General features: G+C 42.4%; 1 protein-coding gene across 12 annotated transcripts in view; it reads right to left on the reverse strand.

The window, feature by feature from the left end:
* LOC112245964 (dedicator of cytokinesis protein 9) overlaps nt 1–13,779 on the reverse strand; it is a 119,099-nt gene that overhangs the window by 41,039 nt on the left and 64,281 nt on the right. For all 12 annotated transcript variants that reach the window (XM_042317615.1, XM_042317575.1, XM_042317601.1 and 9 more), the window contains exons 3-7: nt 7,467–7,556; nt 3,827–3,909; nt 2,944–3,013; nt 472–567; nt 44–178 (exon numbers count right to left, since the gene is read on the reverse strand). In XM_042317615.1, coding sequence (XP_042173549.1) covers nt 44–178; nt 472–567; nt 2,944–3,013; nt 3,827–3,909; nt 7,467–7,556 — 474 coding nt within the window. The remainder of the gene's footprint in view (nt 1–43; nt 179–471; nt 568–2,943; nt 3,014–3,826; nt 3,910–7,466; nt 7,557–13,779) is intronic.

The raw sequence follows: 13,779 nt of genomic DNA on the forward strand, positions 1-13,779 counted from the left end.
TGTAATCAAAGCCCAATCCCAGACACAGAGTGTCCTATATTACCTGAACAACTCCCATACAGGAGTCCAGGAAGATGGTTCCTTTGGGTTCTTTGGAGATCTTCTCATCCTTGTAGAAGTTCAGGTTGTAAGAGCCGTCACCCAGCTGGGTTAGGTGGAAATACCTCCTCTTGAAAGACTAGAAAGTAGAATACAACAATAAAAAACATCATTTCTATTATTAGACAACAAGAGGCATGGTTTTGGCACAGATAATTGCAGCAGCATGGTTTGAAGGAAGTCAACAGCCTAATATTGCAAAACTACTATCCGTTTTTCTGAGAAATGGTATTAATGAAAACCAGGCTCCATCCTGCTGTCACTGGAGACACGAGCACTGACTATTCATCATCACTGCACATCTGGCACACTGTGTAATAATAATTCCTAATAGAGACAGCTAGTGTCATCACTGTCATTAGGATCACTCACCCTCATGGTGACACTGATGGCACTGTTCATGTTGCCTTTGTACAGCCAGCCATGCTTTGTGATCCCACCTTTCTGGGAACCTAGAGAGGCTGTGTCCTGGAAGACACATGAGCACAGGATCAGACACACTCAAGACTATATACACACACACACACACTGTACCACATCAAAACATCCCTCTGCCCACTCTCTGCCAAAACATTACCAAACTGTCCATTTCAAGAGAGGCCCTTGATCCTGTGGTCGAGATAATATTTACAAAAACAGTATAGGAGACATGGAGAATGAGATGAGAGAATGCTAAGTTTAATGTCGGTCTATCTGACTCAACAAACCACCTCTATGAACCCAAATAAACAGCCCCTCTCATTGGCTTCTTCACTGAGGCATGACCATATCATCCCAGTTCTCAGGTACCATAAAACCAGCTAAACCATTGGCACAAAGCAAGTATGACTAGACACATGGCTTCCATCTCTATTGCACGGAGACTTCCAGAGGCGTAATGATCTGTGTAAATAAATCAATTAGGGGGGTAGTGAGGAAAGAGGAGCTGCTGCACCAGTGTTTTACCCTTTGCATGGTCTCCTTCTGGTCCTCGTGATCAGACATCCAGAGTGTTTAAGCCTCCTCTTCGAGAGACTACGGAGGTAAAAGCCATTGTTCCAGACGATTTTGGATATAATTAATGGGTTTTCAAGATGACATGATTCCTATTCCCTCTCTCGTCCAATAAAATGGCTTTAAAAAGTGTTGGCAGAGAATATTTCCAGTATATCGTCGACTCATATGAGGAGGGTCTGGAAACGTTCAGGGCCTGCTTCCACTAATCTTTCGCTGACCAGAATACGCCAGTCCCTAGGAGAGCTGACAAATTACTTGTGCTTGCTTTCAGTGAACCCCAAAGCTCTGTAAATGTTGCCTGGCAACCCCCGAACCAACCAGATTAACTAAACTGCAACACAGTGCATAATCATTTCATAAAATCAGTGACACATTTGACCATAAACATTTTATCTTTGGTCACATAGCAATGCCACAGGCTGGGGCTATTGTCATTAAACACATGAACAGACTTGGGGCTGAGGTTTTCATGTACTGTATATGTGTGTGAGGATTTATTTGGGGATTTCAGGAGAAATGGCTCACTTCCTTAGCTATCATCTGCTCGGTGCACCTACTTCCCTGCGTGCGACAAACTGAGGTGAGGGGTATGTAGCTGGGACGCTCTTGGCTGCTGGGCTGGGGAGCATTCTTACACAGCTGTGTGGGAGGTGAGGGACGCTCTTACACAGCTGTGTGTGAGGTGAGGGAAAGGGTGAACTGGGAGGGGTCTTGTCATCAGGTAGTCTATCTGATGAAAGGAATGCCCCTTCCTTGTCAGATCTAATGTTCACTGGCCCTGACCTCTGGTGACCTGGGTTAGTCTCTCGGCTCAAGAATCCATTTGCCTACATCCCAGTTAAGTGAGCGAGGTCACTCGAATCCCTATTAATTTGCTCATGTATGACATAAAGAAGACATAACAAACAGTATGTGACATATGCAAATGTCAACATGACCCTAGCAGTTGAATAGATGGCAGTATAACATCAGTGTCATCAACAGCCTGAGACTGCCTCCGGTCGTGCTCCGCAGAGCACCGTTCCTCGGAGGGTTCTGCAGGCATCAGTGATCCAGCCTCTCTTCAGGGTTGGCTTGAACAAAGGTGACCCCATAGCCTCCCTTGTGTGCACTGACTCGCACAAAGCTATTCCAAGGCCAACAAATACTAATTTAGACTGTTCACAGTACAGAATCAGACATCTATATGGTTCACAGAGCAAAAATGTTTCCAGCTAAGAGTTCACAGTTGTATAATCAGGCAGACGCAAAATGTTCTAAATTAGCTCACAACAAAGAGAGCCAAACTCATGGGCTGTGAGGAGTCTGGGGGCCATGAACACATGGAGCAGAGCAGAGCAGAGAAGAACCCGAGACCATTTGAGAGGCGGCCAGCTAACCAAAGTCCGGCGGCTAATTACACTTTATACTTCACATTAAAATGTGCTATTCAGACCCAATGACGCTTTCATCTCATGCCGGAGACGTTTCACAACTGGGATTGGAACAGGACAGCCAAATCAGTTCCTAATCTGAATTAAATCACTTAATAAGATCTGGTGCTTATGTTCTAGGAAAGACTGGTTTCTAGTGCAAAAAAAACATCAGATACCGTGGCCATTCTGGCAACGTCAAAGCTGCTGGACTGTAAACGGAGCGCGGAAATCTCGTTTGTCTGTCTGTATGGAGGATTATTTGTTCAGTGCCTCTGAGGTATTTACAGTAAAGACTTAGAAGGAGAAAAGGGTATTGAGGTGATTTGTACATGGAGCAGGTGGTTCATGTTGAGAGTAGAAGGAATAAGCAGCTTAACTAAATTGTTTGTTATTTGTAACCTTCCAATGAACTGTAGCCAGAACATTCACTTACTTCATCTTTATCGACATCTTCATCCACCTCAAAAACATGGACAGCCAGTTTGTCTGGTCTGGACACTTTGCTGTAAAACACGAGGATGTGAATCAAGTTAATCAATTATTATTTTTATCTCTGAGAAGTCATTCATTGATCTAAGAAATGAAACCCAATGTAATGCGCATGTCCCACTTACATAGGAAGCCTGAACGAATTCACCTCAGGAAAACATTTCTATTTCCCTCCCCGGACACTGAATACTGACCAAAGGTCTGTTGACATCAATGGCAAGTCTCAAGGTCAGGGCAGCTTTGTTTTGTGTGTAAATTCCAGCACAATGACACTGGAAACCATAGCTCTCAGGGCAGAAGGTGGAATTGATGACACTCTTTGAACCGGGGGTAGTTTCCAAAGTGACTAAATCCCCAGAACTTTGGGAATAACCCAAGTGTGGCTTGAGGAAGTCTCTATTGTTAATGTGAGTTAAATCATAAAACCTGCATTTCCTTGTAGACTGTCCATGCCAAAATATCAGCAACTAAGGCTGATTGAAGATTACCGACAGAATGACACGGGTGTGTGCGTCAGTGGGGGCTGGTTGGAGGAGCTATAAGAGGACTGGATCATTGGAATGGAATGGAGTCAAACGTGGTTTCCGTACGATTGATGTGTTTGATACTGTTCCATGTTTTCCGTTCCAGCCAATTACCATGATTGGCCTGTCCTCCTATAGCTCCTCTCACCAGCCTCCACTGGTGTGCATGAACTTCAGTGTGAAATATCTGCACAAAGAGGGTAGCTGTTCTAACTTGCCCAGGAGGAAGTCACAACTTGGTTACACATTACATAACATTGTACCATCTGTCAAGACATCATACTGACTGAGCAAAGGGTTTACTTTGGAAGCTGCCGGAAGTCCCCGGAGTAGTCCTCATACTTGTAATTAACGACATGCCAATCAGAATTGTAGGTCTTGATGCACTGAAATAAAAAGAAAGACTATCAATGGTTTACAAGTGTAGTCTAAGACAGTTTCAATGTTTAGCCTAAAGAAACAGGAAACCGGAAACAAGCACACAACAACCAAATCAGTGGCGGCCAATAGCATCTTTTCAGATAGCTACAGTGACTTCAGAATGTATTCCCACCCCTTGATGACTTTTTCTACATTTTGTTGTGTTACAGAATTAATTTAAAATGGATTAAATATATTTTTTTGTTACTGGCCTACACACAATACCCAATAATGTCAAAGTGGAATTATGTTTTTTGACATTTTTACAAAAGAAAAACTGAAATGTCAATAAGGATTCAACCCCTTTGTTATGGCAAGCCTAAATAAGTTCAGGAGTAAAACTGTGCTTAACAAGTCATATAATAAGTTGCACGGATTCACTAATAGTGCAATAATAGTGCTTAACATTTTTGAATGACCACCTCATCTCTATACCCAACACATTAAATTATCTGTAAGGTCCCTCAGTCGAGCAGTGAATTTCAAACAGATTCAACCACAAAGTCCAGGGAGGTTTTCCAATTCCTTGAAAAGGGCACCTATTGGTAGACATTGAATATTTCTTTGAGCATGGTGAAGTTATTAATTACACTTTGGGTGGCGTATCAATACACCCAGTCACTACAAAGATACATGCGTTTTTCCTAACTCAGTAGCCGAAGAGGAAGGAAACCGCTCAGGGATTTCACCAAGAGGCCAATGGTGACTTTAAAAAACAGTTACAGAGTTTAATGGCTTTGATAGTAGAAAACTGAGGATGGATAACATTGCAGTTATTTCACAATACTAACCTAATTGACAGAGTGAAAAAAGGAAGCCTGTACAGAATAAAAGATATTCCAAAACATGCATCCTGTTTGCAACAAGGCACTAAAGTAAAATAAATGTGCAAAAGCAATTATCTTTTTGTCCTGAATACAAAGTGTTATATTTGGGGCAAATCCAATAAAATGCATTACTGAGTATCACTTTCCATATTTTCAAGCATAGTGGTGGCTGCATCATGTTATGGGTATGCTTGTAATCGTTAAGGACTGTGGAGTTTCAGGATAAAACAATAATGGAATGAACTAAGCACAGGCAAAATCCTAGAGGAAAACTTGGTTCAGTCTGCTTTCCACTAGGATATGAATTCAACTTTCAGCAGGACAATAACCTAAAACAAGGCCACATCTACACTGAAGAAGACAATGAAATGATCAACATCCAATTTGACAGAGCTTTAACAATTTAAAAAAAGAATAAATGGGCAAATGATGCACAATCCAGGTGTGGTAACTTCTTAGAACTTACCCAGAAAGACTCGTGCTTCTACAAATGATTGACTCATGTGTGAATACTTACGTAAAACGACATTTCTGTATTTAATTTTCAATACATTTGTAAACATTTTTTTTTTTTTTTTTAAGTTTTCACTTTGTCATTATAGGGTATTGTGTTTAGATGGGTGAGAAATAACATCTATTTAATCCGTTTTTAATTCAGGCTGTAACAACAAAATGTGGGGTATGAATACCTTCTGAAACAACAGTAACATGTTTTAGGTCCTATATGAAGTCCTTTTTTTTAACGCAGTGGCTTTCTGAAACAGCCCTTATTCTGGGAATCCTTTGCTCCCTATTCAAATCAGATTAGTACATCTGAAGGAAGGAAGGGGAAGAAGAAGGATCAAAGTGAATGCTCGTCTTGAGCAGATAGTTGGTGGAAATTAAAGCCTTCCACAGGATCTGGAATTAAAGAAAAATTGTTCCACAGAGCACTCTCTCATCAGCCTACACAATTACTTGCTGACTTTACACATTTAAAACGTGTTTGACGGTAACATGAAGAAACACAGACTTACTTTGTCTCATTTCACATCCTAGATATCAATTTACAGTAATTATCCTAATTGCCTTGAAGACAAATATTGAGACGGAAATGGTAGAGTTTTTCGGGAGAGTCAAATCTACCAACGAGAAAAGGAAATATTTTATGATTAGAGCAGTATGGCATAAATCCTAATTATGGCCCAGCAGTTATGTCTGGGCACTTCAGGAGGAAGGCTACAGCCCCACACAAAGTACACTTTCTTATTTCCCATCCACACAGTATGACACTTCACCCCAGACATAAAAGGATCATCAAGTAGGCGTTAGATCAACCCAGTACAAACTGGGAGGGAGTATACTCCTATATCTCTCAGTCTGGGTGAGACACATCTGTTCACTGTTAAATCTTCCAGATTGATATGAACATCCAGAATGGTATTCATACAGAGAGGTGTGTAGTTTACAAGAAATGGTTCGACAAGGGAGTCCTGAGTTGCGGAAAGTCAGTCTGATCAGTGGAGGGATGGAAAAGAGAGAGGGTTGTACTCTGCAGCTGTCCTGCTGATGTCATATTGCACTTAACCAAAAGGAAGTGTTTCTTCATGACTGAAGACAGGACTCCCTAATCTGTGACCCATGACCTGAGGGGTCAGCAGCCGGTTGCCTCTGGTTTGCAGAGCAGTGCTACAATGGGAGCAGTGTCCATCAAGTGTCCAACTGGCCACATGGGACACAATGACAGTTAACCATTGTGTAGCTCAGGTATACTGTGTGTGGAAGATTGTGTGTTTAAGCAAGATGTTAAAATGTCAGACTTATTTTTAATTTAACATTTATTTATAAATAAAGTACTGTATGGGAACAGAATGTACAGTAAGGCTGACATCTGATTTTAAGATACAACCCTACTTGGTTGCAGAAGGCATTTACCAGGCTTGGTACAGGGAGGCACTAGTGTAAACAGTGCTCTGAGAGGATGAAGACCAGAAGGCATTTACCAGGCTTGGTACAGGGAGGCACTAGTGTAAACAGTGCTCTGAGAGGATGAAGACCAGAAGGCATTTACCAGGCTTGGTACAGGGAGGCACTAGTGTAAACAGTGCTCTGAGAGGATGAAGACCAGAAGGCATTTACCAGGCTTGGTACAGGGAGGCACTAGTGTAAACAGTGCTCTGAGAGGATGAAGACCAGAAGCCGGAGAAGAACCATCCATTTACTTTGGAACTGGATTCCACTTATCAGTCTTTTGGTCTCCTGGCCTGAATAGATGTTATTGAAGAGAATGAAAATACTCCTGTTGACTGGATGGCGTCCAGTAGCGGCCCATAATTCCTACTCCTGCCTGTCCTGAACAATAAAACACCATTGTGTCATAAAGTATGTGCTAGGTGAAATGGAAGTTCAGTTTGGCTGGACACATTCTATAAACAATGGGGAAATCAGAGACACTAAAAGTGTGTGCAGTCCAGTGTGTTTCCATATCTATTGATCTTGTGCAGGCTGCCATATACATCAATGCCAGGCCAGAAGCAGGCTGAAGACTGACACTAATGTCTGTATTTATGGTAACTGTACTTATGGTTAATATGGCTGTAGGGTACACTAGCACATAATGGCACATCATAATGCCAACATCCAACTGTCAATAAAACCACTGCTCTCTCTGCACAAAGGTTAATTCCTGCAGGGTTACTGCACTTGTGGGTTCTTACCTCCTGGACAAACAGACTCTGCGCCTCCTTCACGGCGTTCTCAGGCACTGTGGGGTAGAGAGTTCTTCCTTGGCGCCTCTGAGTTGCAATCTGTGGATGGAAAACAGTTTTATTTAGCTAATTAAATCAAGTACAAGGTCTGACTAGATTATGACACTGGATGAGTGATGTTGTGAAAATGAACTCAAAACCATAAATCACCACAGATAAAAAAAAAAAATGAAAGTATACAAGATATCATTTGGGAATGACACAACACAGGACTGCTAACATCATATTTTCTCAGTACTACAGTATGTGGTCTCAGCTGGACATGATTTCCCTGAACACTCCTACAAATATTACTCAATGCCAGAGAAAAGTCTCAGGTCTGTGGAGGTTTCAGGAGGGTAGAGAGGTAGGCAGCGTCAGGATGTGATGCTACGCTACATTGTTAACCTCCAGGCTGGGCCAGGGAACCATGGACAGACACACCCAGGGACTTAGCCTGGCTCTCAGCCACCCAGCCCAGCCATGGGGCTCCCTCCCTTGAGGAGCTGGACACCATCTCAACACCACCTCCTTCTGCACCCTCTTGGGTCATGTCCTTCACTCTGCAGGCATATGGTGGTTGTTTAGTGATGGGAGGGGGAAATACACCAGACACCCCTAGTGGTATCAACAGTATCAACTTAATACCACTAGAATAACCTGGAACTCAGTGTTCACAATATCCTGTCTATCCACACATTCAACCTCATTTCCCATTCACAAGGCTTCTAACGGGTTAACCCACTCTTAAAATTACACAGAACTAATTTTACTTTCAGAAAGACCGTCTTTAACTAAGACCAATACACATCAATTTTATGAATCAATTACTCTATATGTGGGACTCATTTTAGATAGCAGTAATGTTGATATGTCGGCAGATTTATGAAAGGCAAATACTGCTGGAGCTCCCTTCTGTTGTTCTTCATTCTTAATAGGACATTTAAATCCCAGTTAGGAGTGTAACCTAGTTTTAAGCTCCCCTTTGAGACCGGTTTGACATATCTCACTTAAATGGAGATCCCCCTTGATAATAAACTAAAAGAGAGGGTTTTGTAATCCTATCTTCTCTAGCATGTTACCCCGTGGTGATTCCTTTAGCAGAAACCTTTCAACTTTACATCTTTAAAGTAAGGGAAACAGAAAATAAACACTAGGGGACACAGCAGATTACAGTTACCCCACATGAGTGATAGAGAAACAAACTACAGCAAAAACACCAGAGAAGAATAACAAACCTCAACCTTCTCCACTTAACTCATATCATGCTAAAGCCAAACTGGACACAGTTCAAAGGTGAACCGTGACAGAAATGTGACTGTGGTACCTGACTTACAGTAAAGAATAGGTCAAGGCAAATGGGGCAGGAGTAAGGTAAGCAATTCAACACAGCAGTAAATCTCCTGTTCACGCAGCTTTTCCTGAGCAACCTAACCAATAGCTTTAGTCATTATCTCTAGCCTTCAGCAGACACTGTCAGGATTTTTTCCAGCATGCAGAGCAAAGCAGCTCTCCAATTAATCTTGAATTGAGTCACAGACTGTGAAATGAAAAGCCCAATCAGGTTAGTGCAGACATCATTTTTTTCTACTCCCTATGCCCAAACAAAGGATGGAGAATAGAAATTCAAAATCATAGACCAAACCTCACCACCCCAAGGTTAATCATTGCACAATGATACAAAACGGCACCACAACAGAAGAAAAGTTCTCTCTCAAATTCTCTTCAGAAATGACTCCCTTGGGAATCAATGGGATATTATTATGCACTCCACAGGCTTGGTTATAGAGCCTGAGGTCCATTCGGGTACCTAGCCTAAAGGCAGTGGGAGAGTAGGGCTCCAGGTTACAGTCAGGGCATTTCAAAGGGAACTCCTGGAGGTGAACAGGTAACTTATCGTTAAAAATACAGTGGCTGTTACAGTAGAGGTTTATTGACAATCAATACAGTGAGACTGGTTGATGTGACGAGTTGACTAACGCTGAGCATTTCTTATTTAACCTTTATTTAACCAGGAATGGCTCATTGAGATTTGAAATCTCTTTTTCAAGAGCATCCTGGCCAAGATAGGCAGCACCAAGTCAATACACAATTACAGACATACATGAAAAACTACAGGTAATCTAGTAAAATTAAAATAAAAAATAGAATAGCCTTCTCTCTGAGACTGCCTGGTGTTAGAGCAGCCTAGCCCTGCGCTCCATTCTAGGAATACAATGCAGAGGTCCTATTTGTGAACCTGAGTTCTCTCCTCCATTTCCTCTCTCTAGCCCAGGTTTCCTGCTGGGAGATGACAATCTCACCATAATCTAAGCAGCAGAAACAAACAGGCTTGTAAGCCAGAAGAGTCCAGAGGGAATCATGAAGTGGACCAGAAGAAGCACTGGGGAGCACTAAGGTTGTCACGATACCAGTATCGTGGTACTCAGAGAGAAACAAAACATGTCGTGTCCTCGATTCCCTGAGGGAAACCCTGCTAATTTTGGAAACAAACAGCCTTATGTTGTGACCCAGAATCCCATTTCTCTTTTCCAAGCTACTGCACACAATATTTTACATACAGTAGGTTTTTAAAGGACCAAAGAGTTTAGTCTGCTTTTGCCAATGCTCATGCTATCATAGTATAGCGATACTGGTGACAACCCCATGGAGCACAGTGGAGATCTTTCGTGAAAAGACTAGCATGAGATACAGGACAATTCCATAGTGGCACTGAGAATTAGATTTTCCCCTTAAAATGTATGCCAAACAAAAACCATTGATTTCAAAGTTTAACAAACCATACTCTGTTGCAAACTCTATGCACTTTTAACAATTTACACTGAACATTTTTACAAAAAACACATTTACTGGAAGAACTGTGCAGATGCAATGTTTGGTAACAGAATTTCGGTAAAATCAGTTTATATGACCATGTATTCCAAATATGTGCTACATATCTGCTCTAAATTAAGATTCAAAGATGTCTGCAGAAAGAATGGGGTGTCAGCTATCACACGGCACCTTGAGTTTGAAAAAAATTGTGTTATTGTGTTATTGAACAGTAAGTGAACTGGTCCGGTCCAAATCCGAACCAATCATGGACGTCTATGTATGGGTCAAATTAAGACTGGTCCAGACGTCTGTGGATGTTGAAATCAAGGCCAGGTCGGACTGGGCAAATTTCAGCGTCTGTGGATGTCCGATGTTGGTCGGTGCTCAACGCGTGAGGTTGCTGTACACAGTAAAAGGAAAGAGAGGGGGGGGCACATGGGTAGAGGTGACAATATATAAATATGAGAGAGAGCGAAGAGAAAGAGAGAGTCCAGACCTTTTACGCTCTTGCTTTGACCGCCAGACGACAGAAAGGGAAAAACAGTCCGGGGAACATAATAGTATGCCAGCGGAAGAGAGGACAGTAGCATGTGGTTTGTGACTATGATCTCCCATTGTAGTCCATTCAAATTGTACTTAATATAATATTCTTTCAAAGATTACCATTAGACTTCTCCCCATCTCATGTTTCCATCACAACTTCAACTCTTTGAATCCTGAAACTTGAAGGTATACGTAGATTTGATTAAAACCACCCTGCCATGCTGAAGTCGTTCAAATAGAGAGAAATAGAAAGAGGAAAATGCCTTGCCATTCCTGGGAGTAAATCCAGTGACAGTTTAGAGCTCTTCCTGATCCGCAGGCTTTATGACCAGCGTACATCTCAAGTTTAAGCAGGGAGGGAGGTTCCCTTCCCATTCCCTTCCTCTCTCTTTCCCAGTAATCCCAGACAAATTCCCTAAGAAGACACGTTGACAAAACGTGCTTGGCTCTCCTAATGCCGAGCGCCGTCTGATCAAATCCAGATGAGGTAATGTAAACACCATCTCACAATTTATTTTCCTAAACAGTTAAGTCCCTGTTCTCTCTGAGATATAATTTGATAACAACCTCCAATGAGAGGCCTTGGATCCAGAGGGGGGAGAGAGAGGACATGAGAAACCTGACAGAGGTTCCTGAGCTGAGGCGGTGTCTGCCAACAAAATGATTTACACACCAGCCGAAAACAGCCCACAGACTAGCAGTGTGGTCAGATGAGCTCTGCCGGGTCTGGACTGGATTTATAGGCTGCTATCACTACACAGTCAGAGCCTGGGACTTTAATAGCATCAGAAACCTCCCTTCTCTGCCTATAACACGGAATACCCACAATCGAAAGGTCTTGACATACAACCGGATAAAACCACTTGCGTAAGGAAGATCTCAGAGTCATGTGACCTAAACAGATGTGGGGCTCAGTCTTCCCAAATGTTTTTCTTCTTCCAGGATTATCACCTGTCGCTCCCCTCACAACGCACCGCTTGTAGTGGATGCAGTACTCATATGTCATGGCCAGAGCAGAGGGTTCCTCTGGAGCACCATGAGAGCACAGCAGACACGGCTGGTCAAGGCCGTGTCACCAAGTTGAGTGGTCCAGCTGTCTGGCCTTCACATACACCCAGCCGGCAAGAGCCCCTGCCCCCCGCCTCCGTCTCCTGCCCAGCTCTCACACCACAATGCTCCCTTTCCCTCACAGCTTTTTGCAAATGCAATACAGAGGTTGTTTGTTTTTTACTGGGTTGATCGCAAAGCATCAAAGACGGGCCAGGAGGTTCTCTCAAAAAGAGCGAGGGCACGATTGCAGTGTAACGTAGTAAACGTAATGAGGAGTTGGATAGCTTGTGAGCCTATAAGTAAGCATTCTTATTTTCTGGCAATACAGCAATTAGACAAAAAAAATTAACATGCTGAATAAATCTAGGAAATCGAACCCTTCTTTAAAATGGTTGATTCTCCAACATATAAAATATATATATATAAAATGATATATATAATGATATATATATACAATGGGGCAAAAAAGTATTTAGTCAGCACCAATTGTGCAAGTTCTCCCACTTAAAAAGATGAGAGAGGCCTGTAATTTTCATCATAGGTACACTTCAACTATGACAGACAAAATTAGAAAAAAAATCCAGAAAGTCACATTGTAGGATTTTTTACTAATTTATTTGCAAATTATGGTGGAAAATAAGTATTTGGTCAATAACAAAAGTTTCTCTCAATACTTTGTTATATACCCTTTGTTGGCAATGACAGAGGTCAAATGTTTTCTGTAAGTCTTCACAAGGTTTCCACACACTGTTGCTGGTATTTTGGCAAATTCCTCCATGCAGATCTCCTCTAGAGCAGTGATGTTTTGGGGCTGGGCAACACAGACTTTCAACTCCCTCCAAAGATTTTCTATGGGGTTGAGATCTGGGGACTGACTAGGCCACTCCAGGACCTTGAAATGCTTCTTACGAAGCCACTCCTTCGTTGCCCAGGCGGTGTGTTTGGGATCATTGTCATGCTGAAAGACCCAGCCACGTTTCATCTTCAATGCCCTTGCTGATGGAAGGAGTTTTTCACTCAAAATCACAATACATGGCCCCATTCATTCTTTCCTTTACACGGATCATTCGTCCTGGTCCCTTTGCAGAAAAACAGCCCCAACGCATGATTTTTCCACCCCCATGCTTCACGATAGGTATGGTGTTCTTTGGATGCAACTCAGCATTCTTTGTCCTCCAAACATGACAAGTTGAGTTTTTACCAAAAAGTTATATTTTGGTTTCATCTGACCATATGACATTCTCTCAATCTTCTTCTGGATCAGATCATCCAAATGCTCTCTAGCAATCTTCAGACGGGCCTGGACATGTACTGGCTTAAGCAGGGGGACACGTCTGGCACTGCAGGATTTGAGTCCCTGGCGGCGTAGTGTGTTACTGATGGTAGGCTTTGTTACTTTGGTCCCAGCTCTCTGCAGGTCATTCACTAGGTCCCCCCGTGTGGTTCTGGGATTTTTTTGCTCACCGTTCTTGTGATCATCTTGACCCCATGGGCTGAGATCTTGCGTGGAGCCCCAGATCGAGGGAGATTATAAGTGGTCTTGTATATCTTCCATTTCCTAATAATTGCTCCCACAGTTGATTTTTTCAAACCAAGCTGCTTACCTATTGCAGATTCAGTCTTCCCAGCCTGGTGCAGGTCTACAATTTTGTTTCTGGTGTCCTTTGACAGCTCTTTGGTCTTGGCCATAGTGGAGTTTGGAGTGTGGCTGTTTGAAGTTGTGGACAGGTGTCTTTTATACTGTTCAAACAGGTGCCATTAATACAGGTAACGAGTGGAGGACAGAGGAGCCTCTTAAAGAAGAAGTTACAGGTCTGTGAGAGCCAGAAATCTTGCTTGTTTGTTTGTTTGTAGGTGACCAAATACTTATTTTCCA

This window comes from Oncorhynchus tshawytscha, linkage group LG03 (genome assembly GCF_018296145.1).
Source record: "Oncorhynchus tshawytscha isolate Ot180627B linkage group LG03, Otsh_v2.0, whole genome shotgun sequence".
NCBI classification, from domain to species: Eukaryota; Metazoa; Chordata; class Actinopteri; order Salmoniformes; family Salmonidae; genus Oncorhynchus; species Oncorhynchus tshawytscha.